Source organism: Plecotus auritus, assembly GCF_963455305.1.
Source record: "Plecotus auritus genome assembly, chromosome: 1".
Lineage (NCBI taxonomy): Eukaryota > Metazoa > Chordata > Mammalia > Chiroptera > Vespertilionidae > Plecotus > Plecotus auritus.
The window spans coordinates 80,469,654-80,494,080 of NC_137770.1; the positions used below are offsets into that span (position 1 = coordinate 80,469,654).

A 24,427-nucleotide genomic window follows, 5' to 3' on the forward strand; every position below is an offset into this window, starting at 1 on the left:
AAAGAAGATTGTGTTAGAACTATACAACTCAATTGTAAGAAGGAACAATGGATCTCTGTCGCAAAAATAAAATCACTGCAATTAAGTAAGGGGTATGGTAAGATGGGCAGACTCAACAAAGGGATTTGAGTAGAGGATGTTTGTGAATTTGTGAATGCTAAAGCCCACAGTGACCAATCTTCTGAGGTAAGTACATGCCCTGAGAAGCTCATGGAAAGCTCTGGAGGATAAGGGCAGGTTGATACCACAGCATGATACCTACTCTACCTCTTGCCTAAACAGGATCCTCAAAGCCTGATAAGATCTGGCCCTGCCAGCTTCATTGACCTCTTTTAACTCTTCTCAGATATTTTGAACTTTCTGTTACCTGAATTCAGCAAGCTCTTGGTCTGATACCTGTACACTGGCCCTTCTCTCCACCTGCAGAGCAATTTGTCTGAGCATATGCCAGGGCTGGCTACTTCTCCTTATTTAGGTTTTGCCTTCAGGCTTTTCAAATTCAAGAAAAGACTTTCTATCTAAAAAAGTTCCTTCTTGCCCTGCCAGCGTGACTCAGTGGTTGAGCGTTGACCTATGAACTAGGAGTTCATGGTTCAATTCCTGATCAGGGCACATGCCTGGGTTGAGGGCTCAATCCCCAGTTGGGGGTGTACAGGAGGCAACCAATCAATGATTCTCATCATTGATGTTTCTATCTCTCTCTCCCTCTCCCTTCCTCTCTGAAATCAATAAAAACATATTAAAAATAAAATAAGATTAAAAAATAAAAATAATAAAAAAGTTCCTTCTTGCCTTTCAACTTGTCATTCTCTATCATGTGCTTTGCTTAATAACTTCATCTCTATTTGAAAGATTAACTATTTTTCCCCCCACAGAAAAAATTTCCATAGAGCAGAAAACATGATTTTTTGTTTTTGTTTTTTTGTACCTAGTGGGATGGCTGGCCTACAGTGGGAACTCAATAATTATTTGTTTTTGTCCAAAGAGCAATAGTAAATACAAGATAAGAGGGAGAAAGAAACACCTGTTTACTTCCAAATCACAAGGCATGGAAAGAAATGGGAAAATCTAATAGATTTGGTAGAAACATTAAAGTGAATGAATTTAGGATAACAAACTGGTGGAGTATAAAGTATGTTTGTAAGTTAAATATAGGTAAGCACAACAAAAATCAATAAAAATTATTTCATTCAAACATAACTGTCAAAATTTGTTATAGTTCTCTTAGAATTTTTCTTTATGCATTAAAATTATACAAAGTAATTTGTATATTATTTCATAGATCACATTGTTCTACAGTCCATTTAGTGATATGATTTGGTCATTTAACAATATGATATGTAAGTTTTTTCATGCTGATAAATCTACTTCTAGCATATAATTCTTTGTGGCTATATGGTAATTTATTGTATGGGTATAGCACTTCATTGCTGACATTTAAGTTATTTTCAATTTTTAGAACAGTTCTGCTATGAAAGATCTTGACATACTTTTTATTTCATTTATTTTTAAAATATATTTTTTATTGATTTCAGAGAGGAATCATATACCTTTTTATATACACATGGCTTTGGTTACTTTTTCATGACAACTTAATGTAAATGAAATTGCTGTGTATTTGTAAGGCTTAATTACTTTTGCAAAAATGCCCACTATAGTGGTTGGGTCAAGTTAAAATCCCATCACCAGCAGTGAATTGGAGCAGTCGTTGCTCCCACCTTTGCAAACAATAGATTTATAATTAATTTGAAAAAGGTAAACATGAAAAAGAAAAAATATAAAAATGTTATCACTATATAATTGAAAATTGTCCTACTATTTGCATGAGATATTACATATTTACAAAATATGTAAACATATATTTGAGTTATAAAGCATAATAAGAAAAATACCTCTGAATCCATCTATTATTGCATCTATACTTTCCTATCCCTACCCCTTTACCCTACCTTCCATCCAGAAGTAATCACTATTCTGGATTTTTCTGTTTATGCTTCTTTTGCATTTATGAAAAATAACTTTTTAAAAGATATATTATGCATAAATAATATATTGTTTAATTTTGCTCTTTTGCATATCTCTTTGAAAATATATATAATTTATTAGAACTTATTAAAATACTAGAGGCCCAATGCATGAAATTCGTGCAAGGGCCTTGACCCCTGTTGCTGGTGGGCAGCCAGGGGCCTCTGCCTTGGCCCCCACCTGCTGTGGCAGCGGCAGGGGCCTCTGCCGTCTCTGCCTTTGCCTTGGCCCCCGCTTCTGCCTTGGCCCCCGCCTGCCGCTGTGGCGGCCAGGGACCTCTGCTGCCTCTGCCTCGGCCGTTGCCTACTGTGGCTTTGTCCGGAAGGAAGGATGTCTGATCTAATTAGCATATTATGTTTTTATTATTATAGATATTCCCTTCTTAGTTTATCTCTCTATGTGTTTCTCTCCTTTCTCTCTCACCCCTCTCTCATTTCTATATTATGTATCTTACTATCTTTCCATCTTTCTATCATTCATCTGTCTATATTTAACAGTTTTATTGAGTCATAATTGATATACAAAGAACCATACATATTTAACTTGTGAATGGATATATATAACACCCATGATACCATCACCACAATCAAAGTAATAGACATACACAACACCTTGCAAAATTTTTTTGTGTCCTTTAGTTTTACTTATTCTTTTTTCTTTATGTGTGTGGCAAGAACACTGCTGAGAACCAATTCCAGCATGTAATAATTACAAGAGTTCCGTCAAAAGGTTGATGGGACTTGGGGGGCTTTCTCCATATCCTCAACAAGGGTGAGCCACATATGTAGTTTACCTGTTGGAAACGGCTAAAGGGCACTTCCCCCAAACCTGAATAGGATAATTGTTAGCTGTCAGACAGCTCAGGGCATTTTATTGCCTCCTGTTGGCCAAACACCTGAACAGCTGTAGGCTATTCCCCAAACTGACAACGCTCTGTACCCTTTGATACCTTACCCTTTGAAGTGTATATTTCCACTTTGCCTTGGGACAAATTGTGTTGAATAAAAGCATGGGGTCCTGAGACAAGGAGAGTCTTCAGTTCCTTTTAGCTGAAGCTCCTCTGACCCCAATGCCTTTCAAAAATATCTTTCGTCGTCCTTGGACTCTTTCTTGAATCTACGCGTAGCCCCTTTCTCCAGAATGCTGAACCCTTTGTAAGGCTGGGAAAAGAACCCCGGCAAACACTTAACATGCAATCTACTCTTTTTATAAAATTTGAAGTGTACAATATCATATTGTTAACTCTAGGCACATGTTGTATAGCAGATCACTAGAACTTATCATCTAGCATAACTGAAACTTTATACGTATTGGAAAAAGACTCACCATTTCCCGGCTCCTGGTAACCACTATGGTATTCTCTGCTTCTGTAAGATTGGTTAATTGATTTTATTTGTTTGTTTGTTTATTTATTTATTTAAAAATATATTTTTATTGATTTCAGAGAGGAAGAGAGAGAGAGAGAGAGAGAGAAAGAAACATCAATGATGAGAGAGAATCATTGATTGGTTGCCTCCTGCACACTTCCTACTGGGGATCGAGCCTGCAACTTGGGCATGTGCCCTAAATGGGAATCGAACTGTGACCTCCTGGTTCATAGGTCGATGTTCAACCACTAAGCCACCTGGCCAGGCTATAAGTTTGGTTATTTTAGATACCTCACATAAGTGAAATCATGAAGTATTTGTCATTCTGTAAATGGCATAATGTCCTCCAGGTTCATTCATGTTGTCATGAATGGCAGGGTTTTCTTCTATTTTAAGGCTGAATAATATTCCAATGAATGTAAATATCACATTTTCTTTATTCATTCATCTGTTGGTGGACAAGATATGGGTTGTTTTTATAACTTGGATTATATGAATAATGCTGTAATGAACATGGAAGGTATCTTTTTAAGGTACTGACATGGTTGTTCTATTCTTCTTCTTCTTCTTCTTCTTCTTCTTCTTCTTCTTCTTCTTCTTCTTCTTCTTCTTCTTCTTCTAGGCATCTTGAGACTGTTTTTCTTAATGGTTGTATTGATTTACATTCCCACCTATATTGTACGGGGTTCCAATTTCTCCATATCCTCAACAACACTTATCTTTAAAAATATATATAATAGCTATCTTAATAGGTGTGAGATGGTATCTCATAGTTTTGATTTTCATTTCCCTGATAATTAATGATGTTGAACATCTTTTCATATACATATTGGCCATTGTATGATCTTGAGAAAGAAGAACAAAATTGGAGGCTTCATACTCTCACATTTCAATTTATATTTCAAAGCTACAGTAATTAAAACAGTATGGTACTGTATAAAAATAGACATATAGACCAATGAAATGGAATAGAGAGCCCAGAAATAAACTCATGAATATATGGTCAACTGATCTTTGATAAGAATGCCAAGAATACATAATGGGAAAAGGATAGTCTTTTTAATTGCTGGGAAAACCGAATATCCACATGCAATAAAAATTGAAGTTGGGATTAAGAGCCAAGATGGTGGCATAGGTAAACGTGGTACTAGCCACCTCTGACAACCACATCAAAATTACAACTAAAATACAGAACAACCATTATTCAGAACTGCCTGAAATCTGGCTGAATGGAAGTCCTACAATTAGAAAATTAAAGAAGAAAACACATTGTGACTGGTAGGAAGGGTGGAGGTGCAGAACAGGCTGGTCCAACAACCAGGTGTGGTGGTTTTTTAATCAGGAGGGATATCTTGGCTGTGGAGGCCTCCTGTGAGGAGGAGGAGGTCCCAACCCCACATCAGACCCCTCAGCCAAGGGTTCCAGTGCTGGGAAGAGAAGTTCATGTAACTTCAGGATATAAAAACCAGTGGGGATTGTGGCTGAGTGACATGGAGGCTGCTGGAGACACAGGCAGTTCCTCTTAAAGAGCCAGAACACAAACTTACTTGGACTCTATCCTTCTGAGTTCCAGCACCAGGGCAGCTGCTTGATGGGATCTAGGGACTTACAGGGAGTAACTGGATTGTCTCCCAGACAGGGATGCTTGCAGTGGTCATTGTTCCTATGCTGAGGCCTCCCCGTCACAGAATTAACTGGCAGGGGTCATGTCAGAGTCTCCATCAACCTGGTTCAATCTGTTCGCTCCACCCTGGTGGTTCTCTGAGACCCTGCCTCACTCAATTTATAGCCACACCCAAGCTGTTTAGAGTAGCTTTTCCATATGAATGGTCTGTCCTGGCTCAGGCTTCAGAGTTTCCTAAAATCTCTCAAACAAGCAGCAGCTGGTGTCAGCATGTCTCCATACCACACAATGAGAGACCCCAGTACAGGCACTAGCAGCAGCCTGCCTTGCTTCACAGTTTGGCCACACCTCACCAAGCCCAACACAAGTATCAGCTATCTGCAGATCACTCTGTAGCTCCTGCAGGGTGGTTCCAGGCAGGGCATAGGAAGTGGCTGACTTTGCATTTCACAGGAGGCCCCAGAGCCAGTTCACCTGGTGGATGGCTTCAGACCATGCCCGATTACAACTCTATAATCCACAAGCAACACACTCAAGGGGCAGACTCAGTGAATACCAAAGAACCACTGAAGCAAGTCCTACTCCATAGGGATATCTCCTGCACAGCAGCTCTTCCACTGTAGTCACAGCTGGTCCTCACAGCCAGTAGGCCTGGGGATCAACTCCTCCCAGTGATGCCAATAGCAATCAAGGCTCAACTACAACAAGACAGTGCACACAGAACACAAAGGGGTACACCTAGACTCCCAGCTCAGGTTACTGGGGATCCTTAGTCACTGGGCCCTATAGGACACCTACTACACAAGGCCACTCCACCAATTCCAGAAGACATAATACATGGAAACAAACACAAGGAAGCAGTCAAAATGTGCAAACAAAAAATCATATCACAAATGAAAGAACAGAAGAAATCTCCAGAAAAAGAACTAAATGAAATGGAATCAAGCAAACTACTAGATACAGAGTTCAAAACAATGGTTATAAGGATGCTCAAGGATCTGAATAAGAGCTTCAAGGGACTTAGTGAGAATTTCTAGGAAATTAGTGAGACCATCAAAGACATGAAAAAGGACCAGTCAGAAAAGAAGTATACAGAAATAGAAATGAAGAAGAATAATTTACAGGGAATCACCAGTACAGTAGAGGATGCTGAGAATCAAATCAATGATTTGGAATATAAGGAAGCAAAAATAAAAAAAATAAAATATAGAGATAGTATAAAGAGCCTTTGGGACAATTTCAAGTGTATCAACATTCACAATATGGGGGTATCAGAAGGAGAAGAGAGAGAGCAAGATATTGAAAACCTATTTGGAGAAACAATGACAGAAAACTTACCCTACCTGGTGAAAGAAATAGACTTACAAGTCCAGGAAGTGCAGAGAATCCCAAGCAAGGTGAATCAAAAGAGGCCCATATCAAGACACATCATAATTAAAATGCCAAAGGTTAAAGACAAAGAGAGAATCTTAAAAGCAACAAGCAAAAAGCAGTTAGCTGTAGAGAGCACCTAGGAAGGCACATGGGCATTTCTTTAAATTGTCAGCTGAATCCAGGGCAGTAGGCAAAGCCATGCCCTGGAAACACATTCTGCCTGTGTTGTCAGCTTGACCTTCATTTCTACCCAGGTGCCAGGGGGTGGGTTTTATTATGTAAATCCAGCCAAGCATCAGGAATGAATAGGACTCAGGCCCACTCAAGAATCAAATAATCTCCTTTGTCTTGACTTTTAGTAAAACTTCCTGGTATTTGGGGGTATAAAATAAACATGCTGTATCAGCTCTGGTTCACTGTCTCTCCATCAGAAGAGGGCAGCGGTCCCACCCAGCCCCAGCTTTTTCCTTCTATCTCTGTGTCTCTTTCTTTCTTTCATTTTTCTCAATCCCCAGCCGCCCCTACTCAGGAACTGGACCGCTCTCTAGCCACGCTGGTTGTGGGAAAGAGAGAAATATTTACAGTTAGCTACCTACAAGGAAGTGCCCATACAACTATCAGCTGATTTCTTAACAGAAACTTTGCAGGCCAGAAGGGAGTGGCAAGAAATATTCAATGTGATGAATAGCAAGGACTTACAACCAAGATAACTCTACCCAGAAAAGCTATCATTTAGAATTGAATCAGATAAAGGGATTCATAGGCAAGAAAAATCTAAAGGAATTCATCACCACCAAACCAGTATTCCAGTATTACGTGAAATGTTGAAGGGCATTCTTGAAAAAGGAGGAGGAAAAGAAAAAGAAGTAAAAGATATGATCAATAAAATGGCAATAAATATATATCTATCAACAATAAATCTAAAAATAAACAAACAAGGAATCCAATGAACAAAATGCACTAAGGAATAAAATAGAACCAGAGGCATGGAAACATGGAACAGACTGACAAATCTTAGAAGGAAGGGAGAAGGGAATAGGAAAAGATTAACCAAAGCACTTATATGCATACTAGAGGCCCAGAGCACGAAATTCATGCATGGAGAGGGGGGCGGGGGCGGGGGAAGGGAGTGTCCCTCAGCCCGGACTGCACCCTCTCCAAACTGGGACCTTTTGAGGAATGTCTGACTGCTATTCTTTTTTTTTTTTTTTAATTTTTATTAAATATTTATTGTTCAGATTATTACAGTTGTTCCTCTTTTTTCCCCCCATAGTTCCCCTCCACCCAATTCCCACCCCACCCCATGCCCTTATCCCCCCCCAACTGTCCTCATCCATAGGTGTATGATTATTGTCCAGTCTTTTCCTGCACCCCCCAAAACCCCTCCCCTGCCGAGGATTGTCAGTCCACTCCCTTTCTATGTCCCTGATTCTATTATATTCACCAGACTATTCTGATCATCAGACTTTTTATTCACTGATTTTTAGATTCACTTGTTGATAGATATGTATTTGTTGTTCATAATTTCTATCTTTACCTTTTTCTTCTTCTTCCTCTTCTTAAAGAATACCTTTCAGCATTTCATATAATACTGGTTTGGCCATGATGAACTCCTTTAGCTTTTTCTTATCTGTGAAGCTCTTTATCTGCCCTTCAATTCTGAATGATAGCTTTGCTGGGTAGAGTAATCTTGGTTGTAGGTTCTTGCTATTCATCACTTTGAATATTTCTTGCCACTCCTGTCTGGCCTGCATAGTTTCTGTTGAGAAATCAGCTGACAGTCCTATGGGTGCTCCCTTGTAGGTAACTGTTTTTCTCTTGCTGCTTTTAATATTCTTTATTTGTCTTTTGCTCTTGGCATTTTAATTATGATGTGTCTTGTTGTGGTTCTCTTTGAATTCCTTTTGTTTGGAGTTCTCTGCACTTTCTGGACTTGTAAGTCTATTTCTTTCACCAGGCAGGGGAAGTTTTCTGTCATTATTTCTTCAAATAGGTTTTCAGTATTTTGCTCTCTCTCTTCTTCTGGCACCCCCATAATTCAGATGTTGGTATGCTTGAAGTTGTCCTAGAGGCTCCTTACACTATCTTCATATTTTTGGATTCTTTTTTCTTTTTGTTTTTTTGGTTGGGTGTTTTTTGCTTCTTTGTATTTCAAATCTTTGACTTGATTCTTGTGATCCTCTAGTCTGCAGTTGGATCTCTGTATATTATTCTTTATTTCAGTCAGTGTATGCTTAATTTCTAGTTGGTCCTTTTTCATATCCTTGAGGGTCTCACTCAATTTATCAGCCTTTTCTAAAAAATTATTGAAAAACTTTATAACCATGGTTTTGAACTCTATATCCAGTAGTTTGCTTTCCTCCATTTCTTTCATTTGTGACCTGTTTCTTTGTCTCTGCATTTTGGTTGCTTCCCTGTGTTGATTGAGTGGATTTGTGTGCTAGGTATCCTATAGGGCCCAGTGGCTCAGCCTCCCCAGTTACCTGAGGTGGACACTCTTGGTGCACCCCTTTGTGGGCTGTGTGCACAGTCTTGTTGTAGTTAAGCCTTGATTGTTGTTGGTATCACTGGGAGCAATTGACCTCCAGGCCAATTGGCTGTGAGGGTCAGCTGTGTCTATGATGGGAAAACTTTTGTGCTGGAGACACCCTGATGAGGCAAGACTTGCTTCAGTGGGGCTTTGGTGCTCACTGAGTCTGCCCCTGAGTGTGTCCCTTATGGATATGAGGAGTTGTAATCTGGATGGTCCTACTCTGACCCCTGGGTACACTGGCTCTTGGATCTCCAATGAGGTGCTAATTTATCCTCTGCCTGAGTCCACCCAGCAGGAGCTACAGAGAGATCTGCAGATTCCTCTTCTTTGTTTGGGGTTTGGAGGTGCCCCGATGAGGCCCAGCTGTGAAGCAATGCAAACTGCTGTGGGGCCTTGGGCCTTCTTTTGGATGTTCTGGGTCTCTCAGACTTGCTGCAATTTGATAGTTAAGTTTAGATTTCAAAGGACCAGGCCATTCATATGCAAAAGCCTCTGTGCATAGCTGGGGTGTGGCGGAGTCTCAGGGCTGAGCAAACAGCAATGGCTTTCTGTCAGCCCTGCCCTAAGAGGACCCCGGGTCTCAGTGTCCCTTAGTAAATGCTGCAAGCACCTCTGAGAGAAAGCCGTCCTCCAGTTCTTCCCGCTGTCAGACAGTCCAGTTTCTCCCTGTATGGGTCTGGGTCCCCAGAGTCTCACCCGGAACTGGAGTTCAGAGCAGTCGGGAGCCTGTGTCTCCCTGAGGACTGAAAAAGACAGCCGTCCTCAATTGCCAGCCCTCTCTATGCGCACCTTGGTACCTCTGCACTTTACTTCTGCAGCTCCTCTGAGTCTCAGTGTGCTTTTCTCTTCCCTTCTAGTTGTAGAATTTCCACTTAGCCAGCCTTCCTGTGGTTCTGGATGATGTCTGTTTTGTCTTTTAGTTGTAGTTTTGAAGTGGTTGTGTGAGGCAGCAAATTCAGGTGTTTACCTATGCTGCCATCTTGGTTTCTCCCGACTGCTATTCTGACAGGTGTGAGATGGTACCGCATTGTCATTTTGATTTGCATCTCTCGGATGATTAGTGACTTTGAGTATCTTTTTATATGTCTCTTGGCCTTCCTTATATCCTCTTTAGAAAAGTATTTAGATTTGTTGCCAATTTTGATTGGGTTGTTTATCTTTCTTTTTTTAAGTTGTATGAGTTCCCTGTAAATGTTGGAGATTAAACCCTTATCAGTGATAACATTGGCAAATATATTTTCTCACGCAGTGGGCTTTCTTGTTGTGTTGTTGATGGTTTCTTCTTCAGTACAGAAGTTTTTTATTTTGATGTAGTCTCATTGGTTTATTTTCTCTTTAGTTTTCATTGTCCTAGGAGCTGTATCGGTAAAGATATATTTAGCATATATCTGAGATTTTGCTGTGGATTCCTCCAATATTTTTATGGTTTCCCATCTTACATTTAAGTCCTTTATCCATTTTGAGTTTATTTTTGTGTATGGTGTAAGTTGGTAGTCTAGTTTCATTTTTTTTGCATGTATCTGTCCAGTTTTTCCAACACCATTTATTGAAGAGACTGTCTTGACTCCATTGTATGTTCTTGTCTCCTTTGTCAAATAGTAATTGAGCATAGTGGTTGGGTTGATTTCTGGGTTCTCTATTCTATTCCATTGGTCTATATGTCTGTTCTTGTGCCAGTACCAGGCAGTTTTGAGAACAGTGGCTTTGTAATGCAGCTTGAAATCTGGTATTGAGATCCCTCCTACTTTGTTCTTCTTTCTCAGGATTGCTGCAGCTATTCGGGGTCTATATTTATTCCAGATGAATTTTTGGAGAGTTTGTTCTAGGTGTGTGAAATATACCATTGGTATTTTAATTGGGAGTGCATTGAATCTACAGATTACTTTAGGTAGTATGGACATTTTAATGATGTTGATTCTACCAATCCATGAACATGGTATATTCTTCCATTTGTTTAAGTCTTTCTCTATCTCTTTTTTCAGTGTCCTGAAATTTTCTGAGTACAGGTCCTTTATCTCCTTGGTTAAATTTATTCCTAGGTCAGTGGTCGGCAAACTCATTAGTCAACAGAGCCAAATATCAACAGTACAAAGATTGAAATTTCTTTTGAGAGCCAAATTTTTTAAACTTAAACTTCTTCTAAGGCCACTTCTTCGAAATAGACTCACCCAGGACGTGGTATTTTGTGAAAGAGCTACACTCAAGTGGCCAAAGAGCCGCATGTGGCTCGCGAGCTGCAGTTTGCCGACCACGGTCCTAGGTATCTTAATTTTTTTTGTTGCAATGGTAAATGGGATTTTTTTTTAGATTCTCTTTCTGTGAGGTCATTATTGGTGTATAGAAAAGCCATAGACTTCTGGGTATTAATTTTGTATCCTGTTACATTGCCGAATTCATTTATTTGAGGTCATTATTGGTGTATAGAAAAGCCATAGACTTCTGGGTATTAATTTTGTATCCTGTTACATTGCCGAATTCATTTATTAAGCCTAGTAGTTTTTTGATGGAGTCTTTAGGGTTTTCTATGTACAATAGCATGTCATCTGTGAATAAGGACAGTTTTTCTTCTTTTCCAATTTGGATGCCTTTTATTCCTTCTTCTTGTCTGATTGCAATGGCCAGTACTCCCAGTACTATGTCAAACAGGAGTGGTGAGAGTGGGCATCCCAGTCTATTTCTTGTTCTTAGGAGAAATGGTTTCAGTTTTTGCCCATTGAGTATGATGTTGGCTGTGGGTTTGTCATATATGGCTTTTATTATGTTGAGGTATGATCCTTCTATTCCCACCTTGCTGAGATTTTTTATCAAGAAAGGGTGTTGAATTTTGTCAAATGCTTTTTCTGCACCAATGGATATGATTTTATGGTTTTTATCTCTCAGTTTCTTTATGTGGTGTGTTACGTTTATTGATTTGCAGATATTGTTCCATGCTTGCATCCCCTGAATAAATCCCACTTGGTCATGGTACATGATCTTTCTAATGTAATGTTGGATTCTATTTGCTAGAATTTTGTTGAGAATTTTGGCATCTATGTTCATGAGGGATATTGGCCTGTAATTCTCTTTCTTTGTCTTGTCTTTATCTGGTTTTGGGATTATGGTAATGCTAGCTTTGTAGAAAGAGCTTTGAAGGGTTCCTTCCTCTTGAATTTTTTGGTATAGTCTGAGGAAGATAGGTTTTATTTCTTCTTTAAATGTTTGATAAAACTCCCTGGTGAAGCAGTCAGGTCCAGGGATTTTGTTTGTTGAAAGTTTTTTCATTACTCCTTCAATTTCCTCCATAGTTATTGGCCTATTCAGATTTTTTGATTCCTCCTGGATGAGTTTTAGAAGGTTGTATTTTTCTAGAAATATGTCCATTTCTTCTAGGTTGACCAGTTTGTTGGAAGAGAGTTGCTCACAGTATTTATTTATTTTTTTATGATTCTTCATATTTCTGTGGGGTCTGTTATCTTGCCTCTTTCATTTCTGATTTTGCTTATTTGGGTCCTCTCTCTTTGCTTCTTGGTGAGCCTGTCTAGAGGTTCATCAATCTTGTGTATCCTTTTAAAAACCAGCTCTTGGTTTCATCTTTTATATAGGTTTTTTTTTCCTGGTGTCTATGTCATTTATTTCCGCTCTGATCTTTATTATTTCCTTCCTTTCCATGCTGGACTTTTCATGTTGCTCTCTTTCTAATTTTTCAAGTTGCAGTGTTAGATGGTTTATTACTGGTTTTTCTTGTTTGTTGAATTAGGCCTGTAATGCTACAAACTTCCATCTCAGGACTGCTTTCACTGTGTCCCAAAGATTTTGCATTGTTGTGCTTTCGTTGTCGTTTGTTTCCGGGATTTTTTAAAATTTCTTCTTTGATCTCTTAGGTAACCCACTCATTGTTTAATAGTATGCTAGTCAGCCTCCAAGTGTTTGAATTTTTGTGATTGTTTTTATTGTAGTTGATTTCTCATTTTATGCCATTGTGATCTGAGAAGATGCTTGATATCATTTCAATCTTCTTGAATCTGGGGAGACTTTGCCTACATCCCAATATGTGGTCTATCTTTGAAAATGTCCCATGTGCACTTGAGAAGAATCTATATTCTGTAGTTTTTGGGTGTAAATGTTCTAAAGTTGTCATTACATCCATCTGATCTAGTGTGTCATTTAGGATTGACTAATGACTTGTTTAGAGGATTTATCCAGTGATGTTAATAGGGGTGTTAAAGTCTCTTACTATGAGTGTATTGCTGTCAGTCTCTCCCCTGATATCTTCCAAAAGTTTTTTTAATGTATTTGGGTTCTCCTGCATTGGGTGCATATATGTTTTCCAGAGTTATATCCTCTTGTTGTATGGATCCCTTTAGAATTATGAAGTGGCCTTCCTTGTCTCTTGTTATGGACTTCACTCTGAGGTCTATTTTGTCAGATATAAGTATTGCTACCCCAGCTTTTTTATTATTTCCATTTGCCTGAAAGATATTTTTCTGTCCCTCACTTTCAGTCTGTGAGAATCCCTTGTTCTGAGGGGGGTCTCCTGTAGACAGTATATATATGTTTCCTTATCCATGTTTCCTTATCCATTCAGTCACTCAATGTCTTTTGATTGGAGCATTTAATCCATTTATGTTTAATGTTATTATTGATAGGTACTTGTTTGTAGTCATTTATATTCTTTATGCTCGTGTTCCTACTTTCCTTTCTATTTCTCCTTTTACAGCATTCCCTTTAGCATTTCTAGCTTGGTAGTGATAAACTCCCCTAGCATTTTTTTTTGTCTGTGAAGCTCTGGATTTCCCCTTCAATTTTGAGTGGTAGTATTGCTGGGTAGAGTATTATTGTATTCAGTCCTTTGCATCACTTTGTATACTTCATTACATTCCCTTCTGCTTGATATGTTTCTGTTGAGAAATCATTTGATAATCTGATGGGGAATCCTTTGTAGGTAACTCTCTGTCTCTCTCTTGTAGCCTTTAAGATTCTCTCTTTGTTGTTAACATTTGCCATTGTAATTATGATGTGTCCTGGTGTGGTTCTTTTTGGAATCATGTTGCTTGGAACTCTCTGTACCTGTGTGACTTTTTTCTCCTCCCTATCAGGGAAGTTTTCTGTCATTATTTCTTCAAATAGATTTTCTAATCCTTGCTGCTTTTCTTGTCCTTCTGACACCCCCATTATATGTATGTTACTTCATTTCATGTTGTCTCAAAGCTCCCTTAGGCTCTCCTGCTTTTTAATTTTTTTCTCCAGTTGGTGTTCAGATTGGGCTTGTTTCTCTGCCTTATCTTCTAATCACTAATTCGGTCCTCTGCTTCTTCTAGTCTACTTTTGAAACCTTCCATAGCGTTTTCAATAGTTGCTAATCACTTTTGATTTCTCCCTGATTTTTGCATAGGTTGTTGATTTTCTTGTCCATCCAGTTTATAAACTGTATGACCATTCCTCAGAATTCTTCTTCTGTCATATTGCATGCCTCTGTTTCACTTATTTCCTTTCTTGGCGATTCCTCTTTTTCTTTCCTCTGGGAATTGTTTCATTGTGTCCCAGAAGGTTCAAACACCGAGTTGCGGGGGCCTGAGCCATGTGCAGTGGGAGCGTTGGGCCACCCGAGTATCACTGAAGAGCTCCGACACTGAGACGTGTGGCTGCCATGGGTTGGAGGGAGCCACGTGCGCCTGAGAATAAGAGACACTGGTGTTCAGTGCGGCCTTGTGTGCATACCTAGAATCAGGCTCCCCGCATGTGCCATGCTGAGAAAGAGTCCCTGCAGGTGTGCGCTGAAAATCAGAGTCTCCTAGCACTTGCTAGGAGTGAGAGTTCCCATGTGCACTTGCTGAGAATTGAATATTGGAGTCTCTGTCACTCAGTGCAGTCTCGTGCCAAGAATCAGGGTTCTGATGTGCACAAGTGCCTAGAATTGGAGTCACTGGTGCTCAGTGTGTGCACAATGAGAATCAGGGTTCCTGTGCACATTTGATGAGAAACAGAGTCTCCTCATGTGTGTGCTGAGAGTCAAGTCACTGGTGCTCAGTGCGGCCTCTCACATGGAGAATCACGGTCCTCGGTCAGCTTGGGTGGCCTGGTTGCACAGCTGCCTTGTGTCTGTGGGAGGCCCCTCCTGTTCCACAGGAAACAGACTCTCGTGCGTGCATGCCCAGAGTCAAAGTGAGGTAGCACAGCCATCCTGTGTTTGGGGGAGGCCCGCTCCTATGCACGCACCCAGAATCAAAGTGAGGTAGCACAGCCACCCCGTGTCAGTGGGAGGCCTGGTCATGCTTTGTGGGAAACAGACTCCCAGTGTGTGCGCACCTAGAATCAAAGTCAGGTAGTACAGCTGTCCTGTGTCAGTGGGAGGCCTGGTTGCATGTGAGCTGCAGGGAACAGACTCCCCGTGTGTGCACACCCAGAGTCAAAGTCAGGTAGCACAGCTGCCCTGTGTCGGCAGGAGACCTGCTCATACGGAGTGGGTCTAGCAGGTCCTATGCTGCTGCAGCAGTCTGGTGGGGAGGGGGATGGGCTCTGTGACTCACAGAAATCTGTGACTGGGATGTCTGGAGTGTTTGTGTCTGTGGGTCTGCAGCTGTGGTAGCAGGTCTTTATCCTGAGTGGCTGTAGGGTCCCAGTTTGTGTCTGAGACCAGATTGAGTGTTGATGAGGCTAGGTTCCTAGTCGTAAGCAGTTCTGCTCTTTAAGATGGTCTGATTCATAAATCGACACTCAACCACTGGGCAACACCAGCTGTGCAACTGCTGACAGTCTTATGGGAGATTTTTTTGTTGGTAACTAACATTTTTTTCTCTTGCTGCTTTTAAGATTCTCTGTTTGTTTTTAATCTTGGCATTCTACTTATGATTTGTGTTGGTATGGGCCTGTTTGAGTTCATCTTGTTTGATACTCTCTGCACTTCCTGGACTTGTATGTCAATTTTCTTCACTGGGTTAAAGAAGTTTTCTGTCATTAGTTTTTCAAATAGGATTTCAATTTCTTGCTCTCTTTCTTCTCCTTCTGGCACCCCATGAGGTGAATGTTGGTATGCTTGAAGTTGTTCTTTAAACAATCCTCATGTTTTGCATTATTTTTTCTTTTTGCTCTTCTGATTGGGTGTTTTCTGCTTTCTTATATTCCAAATTGCTGATCTGATTCTTTGCTTCAACTACTCTACTGTTGATTCCCTGTAATTCTTCATTTCAGTTAGTGTATCCTTCATTTCTGACTGGTTCTTTTTTATGGTTTCCATGTCCTTTTTTATGCTGTGTATGTTCTCACCAAGTTCCCTGAGCATCCTTATAACCATTATTTTGAACTGTGTATTTCTTAGTTTGCTTGCCTCCATTTCATTGAGTTCTTTTTCTGGATATTTTTTTCTGTACTTTTATTTGGGACCTGTTTCTTTATCTCCTTATTTTGGTTGCTTCCCTGTGTTTGTTTTTATGTATTAGGTCAAGCTGATACGTTTTTTGGACTTGGTAGAGTAGCCTTATGTAGTAGGTTTCCAGTCCAGTATGCATCTCTGCCTCTCCTACCACTCTCCTGTGGTTTCTTCTTTATATCCTTAGGTACAGGACTTCTGTTAGCTAAATTTCAGGTATTGTGAATGATGGTTGTTCTGTAGTTTAGTTGTAATTTTAATGTGGTTGTGGGAGGTTCTGAATACTGCATTTACATACAGTACCATCTTGACTCTCAAACATATTTTTAAAAGAAATATTAATTAAATATTGACAATGTGTCCTGCACTGTGCACCACTGATTGCTAGACTATATTGATTAGGTTATGACAAAATATGGTGGTGGTATTGGAGCCAATTGATTGTGATTCTTTTTAAGAGTTAATATGATGCAATAATACCTAAGGAATGATGATAATAATAGAAACAGAGAAAAAATAGGATTATGAGAGAGAATTATAAGAACCCCTTTTATTAAATGTGGTCAAGGGAGGCTTTTCTGGAAAATGTTAATTTGTTTTCAAACTTTCTGACAACATTTCCTCTTATACCACACTAATTTACACTTTGTTACTTGACAACACTCCAATGAAATATTTCTGAAGTCTAAGGTCACGAGTTTTGAATCTTGTGGACTGAAAAGCATCTTGAAAGCCAAAATTGTTAAAGTAAGAGATAGTTTTATGTTCTGTGGTTTCTTACTTGCTGTTACCTCCTTGTTCTCATTAAAGAGAATGCTTTTGCCATGAAATCTTGCTAGTACTAGAGTAGAGCAATACTCTTTCCCCTACTTTTTAAGCAGTCTAAAGTGTTGGATTTTCAGTCAGTTACTGCTATTGACTCATTTTAAAGCAAAAATCTTTATGTACATCTATCTAAGGCACCATTAAATCTGGTACCCAGAAGACACTTTTCTTTCTTCTGTTCTTTTTGTCCTTTTTTTCCCTGGGTAAAAATCAACATTGACTCTGAGGTATAATTCCCAGGAAAATCCAATCAAGAAAAGGTGACTATTCCCAAGGCTCAGACCAATCATTTGGTCACCAATATTCAAATTGCTAATGAGTTTCTTTTTTACTTGAGAAAAACAATATTAAGCACTTTGTTTTGGACATGGTTACAATCTCAGAAGGTGAAGCTATCTTTCCTGGAACCTAGAAAAATGTTCCTACTTCAATTGCTATCATGGAAAACATATGTAAAACAAATGTTTTACTATTTAGACTGAGCATTAATTCAACTTATTCAATAGTATCTCTCTAATGATTGCTCAGTTATTATTTACTTTCTTAACTTAATCTACAATTTAATTGTTATTCAACATATTTTTACATATGTATCCTGACAAAGCACCAAGGGGAGTATGAAGATGAGTAAGTTATAGCTCTTTTTAAGCGTATTAGGAATATGTTTTTGGAAAGGATGACACTAGCTGGGTTGTGAATGAAGGGTGGGTTTTGGCTTAAAACATTGTCTTCCAGGAGGGGGAAATAGCATAATAATTTCATTGTTTCTATTTAATATTCCCTTCTATTCCCCTATTCTGTATTTCTTTTTAGTTTTTAATGCTAAATAAATTCCGAAGTAATGTTTTAAGTTTCTATGTTTTAAAACTCCAAGTTTCTGTCATTTGGTTCTCAGCATTCATCAAACTAATCCTTATTTTTCTCTTTTAGAAATTATAACTCTTATATAATGGCACCTTTGTATCATCTCACAAAATTTGGAGAAAATTGATCACCGTTTGAGAAGAGTAGATTCTTTTTGGTCGAACTCAGGTAAGACAAGAGTTCTCATTCCCACTGCCTTCATTTGCAAATAGGATTAGTAACATTTCCATTCTGGAGTGTGAGTCATTTCTAGGGCTCAGAGAAGACTCATCTATGCTGTTTTTGATCCAATTCAGGTGAAGTTGTCAGTGGAATGCAGTGAACTACAATTGTCATGTAAAAACTTCACCCCAGGGTGCTAAGATCAGGGATATAGGCAAAATTTCAGAGGTTGAGAGTCAGTTTATTGATGTCTCTTTCTGGTGTGCAAGGAGGGCTGGTTGAGAGTAGGAGAGTTGTGGTAGCCTGGAATAGTTCGGAAGCATGGCATAGTTATGGACATATATAGCTAAAATAAAAAATATTATTAGAGTTTAATATTCTTAAACCCAGGCAGCTGCATTAATTTTTCCCTAACACCTCATGTACAAGTGGCTCAACATGTAAATGGTTTTAACTAAAAACGCTCTGGAAAAAATAATTCTGGAGACTAGAAACTTAGAACAGACTATATCTGGGTAAGAATGACATAGTGGAGGACTTTGGCTAGTCAGCAGTCAGTGTGAGGGCAGTAGACAACTAAGCAGTAGTAGAAGTCAGCATGACAAAAGACTGTATAGAAGCTAGAGATGAGGTTGTCCATACCAAAGACCCACTTTGTCTTCTATGAAATTCTATTAAGTACCTTGGTAGTAAAAGCTACTTCCTCATACCCTTGAAGTTATTTTTGACAGAGTAGTGTAGTGAAGAAAGGCTGCACTCTTGACATCAACTTGTTTTTTATTTATTTTATTTTTAAAAATATGTTTTTATTGACTTTGGAGAGAGAGGAAGAGATAGGGAGAGAGAGATGGAAACACCAATGAAAGAGAAACATCTATCTGATAGGCTGCCTCCTGCATGCCCCTACTGGGGATTAAGCTGGTAACCTGGACATGTGCCCTGACTAGGAATGGAACCAGTGACCTCTTGTGCATGGGTCAATGCTCAATTGGTTTTTAAATTAATAGTTTTGTTAAAGAGAAAGACATGTGCAAAATAAAAAATGTATAGAAGTATAGAGAAGAGAAAGAAATCACCCATAGACTTTATAGAAAGATAGCAACTGTTAAATGTTTTTTATTTTTCAATTATAGTTGACATACAATATTATATTAGTTTCAGATGTAGAACATAGTAAGTAGACACTGACATACCTTATGAAATCATCACCCTGATAAGTCTAGTACCTATCTGACACCATATATACTTACTACAATATTATTGGCTATACTTTGCTTCTTTGTGACTATTTTTTATAACTGGAAATTTGTACATCTTAATTGGATTTTTATTTTAGATTCTAGTTCTTTGTGATATTGTAGAGAAAATTTTATTTGTCTTCAAGATCAGTCTTCATTGTACCAGAAGGTACTTGGGAAGAGATTAATTCTAAGTTTGGAGCCTTAAAGAAATCGAACTCTCAAGTCAGCTTTTCTTTAATCATTTTTTTCACAAAGCAATAAATAAGAATATTGTTTTTGAGAATTACAATTTACTTTAAACCTCAATGTCATGGTTAAGAAGGATCCTAACAGTGTGTATTATGTGGCATTTGCATCCCTGGAGAAATTAGAGAGTAAAAAATGTACTAGACTAGACTGGATATATTACATGAATCTTGGAATCAGATGGTTAATATAGATTATTTCTGAAGGTTCATCTCAAATAATTTATATCCATAAAGAACATTATACATGATATTAGACTGATATTGGATATAGGTCTGCTGGAAGAAGCAGATGCTATTTTCAATACAAAACAATAATAGCATGTAAAGGGATTCATGAGCAATATAAACAAGATCCTTTGGAAGTGAACTGAATTTAAGTAGAGGATGATTATTCTTGAAATCCAAATTTCAAACTGGAAGATGGAAATCATGAAGGAAAAGAAAATAGGGAGGGTAAATTTCAGGAGGCATAATATGATAAATAGAAGTTCCAGAAAGAAAATGAACTAATTTAATTAAAATGGAAAGAGGAGGTGAAATGAAGAGGGAGAAAAATATTTTGAAGGTCTAATCTTACCTGGTGTAAGGGAAAGCAGGAAAGAAATAAAACTTATTGGTAGGGAAAATAGTTGGCATCTTATTTTAAAATAGGAGTAGAGACATTTGCCACTGGAAAAGGGACAATTAACAACAAAAAGAAAAGAAAAGTATAACAGGACTTCTGTGTTAATAATTGGGCTGATTAAATGAATACCATCTTAACCAAACCAACAAAAATTAAACATGAAAAAGTTATTTTTTTCTTGTTGACATTATTGCAAGCCCAGAAAACCCAGCACATTTTCATGAAAAACTATTTTACACAATAGCAGAATGTAGTAACAGACAAAAAAACAACCCCACCCTCTTTTTAGCAAGAATAATCTGGAAATGGAGATGAGGAAAGGAATTCCATTCATAATGTCAAAGAAACTATATAAAATACATAAGAATAATTTAAACAAAGAGGCATAGAACATGTATGAACAAAGGGGAAAATCTTACCGAAGGACATGAAATGAGGTTTGAACAAATGGATGAATGTACTATTCTTGAATGGGAAGACATCGTCATAATAATGCTACTTCATTCAAAGCTAATATATACATTTAATGCAATTCAAATCAGAACCCAATGGAATTTTTTTGGAGGATTGGATAAACTGATCTTAAAATATATATGTAATAATATATGCTCAAGACCAGCCAAAAGGTATGAAACAAGGTATAAGAACAGTGAAAAAGGGAATTGCTTTATCAGATATAGTGATAAAGCCACTATTGTGAAACACCCAAGTATTTATACAGAAATAGATAAATATATCATTGGAAGTAGAATAAAGAATCCAGAAACAGATCCCAAAATATCTAAGAATTTAGCATATGAAAAAATGGTAGTTAAATTCAGTGGGGAAAGAACAGGCCATTTAACACACAGTACCATTACAATTCTATTCACCCCAAAGAAATGAAAAGTGGACTTATATTCTAAAACATTCAAGAAATAATATTTAAAGAAAAGAAAAAAAGAAATAATAGAGCACAGTTCTAAATAAAAAGCAAAAAATAATAAAATATTGAAAGAAAATCTAAGGGTATACATGTATGGTCCAGGAGCAAGGGTAATCTTAACTAAGACTAAACTCAGTAGCTATAAAACAAGTAATAGCTGGATTTAATCACATAACAATGAAAAACTTGAGTATAGCAAAGAAACCATAAACAAAATTAATAGATAATTGATTTAGAGAAAACATATAACAAATGACAAAAGCTTAAAATCTATAATATAAAAAGAACTCCTACAATTTGATAAGAAAAAACAGAATAGGAGGTAAGAAAAGATATGAATAGGAAATTCACAGAGCAAACCCAAACTGCAAAAACAAAAACAAAAAAACCAACTTGTTCAAATGTATTGGTTGTCAGGGAAATGAAAATTAGAGCAACAATGAACTATCACTTTACACCCAATATACTGGCAACAATTTAAAAAAGTGTTAGCATTTATTCTTGTGGAAATATGTGTGGTTACAGACTTTTTTGAAGTCAATCAGGCAGAACTACTAAAATTAAAAATATATGTACTTTTGCCTGGCTGGTGTGGCTCAGCAGTTGAGCATCGACCCAGGAACCAAGAAGTCACCAGTTTGATTCCCAGTTAGGGCACATGCCCGGGTTGCAGGCTTGATCCCCAGTAGGGGGCAGGCAGGAGGCAACCAATTGATGATGTTCCTCTCTCATAGATGTTTCTATCACTACTAGAGGCCCGAATTCGTGCACAGGCGGGGTCCAGCCCTGGGGAGGGGACGCAGGAGGTTGACCAACCAGCCCTGCCCTCTGGTTGAACTCCTGGTCAAGGGGACAATTGGCATATTACCCTTTTATTATATAGGATATCCCTCTCCCTTTCTCTCTCTCTAAAAGATCAATGAAAACATATACAAATATGTATGTACTTTAATCCAGCGATACTACTCCTGGGAATCCATGACACAGAAACAAAAGCATTAATTGTTTGCAGCATTGTCTGTAGGGGCCAAAAAATACCAAAAACAAAAAAAACAAAACAAAACAAAGAAACAAACAAACAAAAAAACAGCCAAAAACCAAAAAAAAAAAAAAAAAAAAAGCCAAACATACCACCAACAAAAAACCAAACAAACAAAAACAAAACCAGAAACAAGGTGAACATTTACACTGCGAATATTAGGCAGTCATTAAAGAATAAAATAGAGCACCTCCTCTGATAGTTCTCTGTGCCTTTTTGTACATATTTCCATTCTGTGGTATATCTGAGTGTAGAAATAAGTATAAGTCTCTGTATTTCCTGATGTACCTCTCCTTAAATTCTTAGGTGCCTTTGTCTACATTTTCCTGTCTTCTTTATCCACTAAAGCCCAAGCTAAATTTGAGGCACATGATTAAATGATACCAAAGATCTAGACATGGAAAAATGTCTGGTGCTGGCTCTCTACATAAACTCGAAGTAGCTGTGTACAATGACAAGGTGATCTTTAGTTTTTTGACATTTGTGTAACTCCATAACCAGGACTTCCTTTCCAACTTAAAAAAATTATGTTACCTCTTTCTTATGCTTTCCAGGTAACTTCAGGATCAGCCTAGCACACCAAGTTGATGGATGGAGGAAATTACTCAGTGGTGTCTGAATTTTGGTTGCTGGGACTCACCAGTTCCTGGGAGATTCAGATTCTTCTTTTTCTGTTTTTCACAATATTTTATATAGCAAGTATGCTAGGAAACCTTCTCATTGTGCTGACAATTATCTCAGACCATCACTTACATTCCCCCATGTACTTTTTGCTGGCAAATCTCTCCCTTATTGACACAGGTGTTTCTAGCATTGCAACCCCAAAAATGGTTTATGACATTTTCAGAAAACGTAAAGTCATCTCTTTGAAAGGGTGCATTACTCAGATGTTCTTTATTCACACTGTTGGGGGTGCAGAGATGGTGCTGCTTATAGTCATGGCCTATGACCGATACATTGCTATCTGTAAACCCCTCCACTACCTGACCATCATGAGCCTAAGAATGTGCATTTCTCTTTTGGCTGTTGCTTGGACCATTGGACTCATCCACTCTGTGGCTCAACTGGCTTTTGTTGTAAACTTACCCTTTTGTGGTCCCAACAAAATGGATAGCTTTTATTGTGATTTTCCTCGGTTCATCAAACTTGCGTGTATAGATACTTATAGATTGGAGTTTCTGGTCACTGCTAACAGTGGTTTCATTTCCATGGGCACCTTCTTTATCTTGGTTATATCTTACATCTTCATCCTGGTCACGGTTCGCAAACACACCTCAGGTGGCTCATCCAAAGCCCTCTCCACTCTCTCAGCTCACATCACTGTGGTGGTCTTTTTCTTTGGCCCTTGTATTATTGTCTACGTGTGGCCATTCCCTACCTTACCCATAGATAAATTTTTAGCCATTTTTGATGCCCTTATCACTCCTTTTATGAATCCTATTATCTATACATTTAGAAATAAGGAGATGAAGGTGGCAATGTGGAGACTGTTTGGTAAGGTTTTAAGTTTCAGGAAGTGTTCCTTCATGCATAATCCAAGAAATTCAGATTCATCTTGACTACAGTACTTGGAAATGAATCTCTTTAATTAAACTTTTCATATATCTTTTTAATTTAGCAACTGATTTCAATATCCATTGTGAAATATCTCCTCAAGGACTCTGTTCTGATCTGGTCAGTTTTTCACAGGGACCCTTTTCGAAGGATCCTGAAAATGTTGAGGAGGAGTGACTTCAGCTTTGGAATGTAGTGTCCTTTATTATTGAAGACTTTGGTGAAAGCTGCAATCTCACATTTTGGGCACATTTTCTGGGAACGTAAATTGTCGTATCTTTGGTAGTGATTCTCAGAGACATATCTCTTCTAATTTACACATGTACCAATATTCATGCTCTTTGAGTTACTCAGTGTCTATATACCAGGAGTAATAAACAACATGAAGACAATTACCCAGGTAGCTTTGAAACTTTGAGGCTTCAAGCTTCTGGATATGCCCATCCATGCTCAGACTTAGTTAGTACTAAGGTTTTTAGAATTAAAATTGAAAGGTGAAATTTGGGGTAAATCAAAGAGTGACAACTCAGGAAACTTTACTATTATTAATCAAATGTTCTGAGATCAGAAGGTGTGTATGGTAATTATGTTTTACTCCAATTGTTTCCTAAACAAGTCATTATTTTTATATGGCAAAGAAAATTATGCGACTCTTAAAATATTATAAATAATTGAA

The 24,427-nt window shown here is 38.1% G+C and overlaps 1 protein-coding gene across 1 annotated transcript; it reads left to right on the top strand.

Annotated features, from left to right (window-relative positions):
• Positions 1-22,778: 22,778 nt before the first annotated feature.
• LOC308254712 (olfactory receptor 4F3/4F16/4F29-like) lies at positions 22,779-23,756 on the top strand (the record flags this gene model as incomplete). Its single annotated transcript, XM_080681094.1, has 1 exon — positions 22,779-23,756. Exon 1 carries the CDS (start codon positions 22,785-22,787, stop codon positions 23,754-23,756), a length of 972 nt encoding a protein of 323 aa, XP_080537220.1. The 5' UTR covers positions 22,779-22,784.
• Between the last annotated feature and the right edge of the window lie 671 nt (positions 23,757-24,427).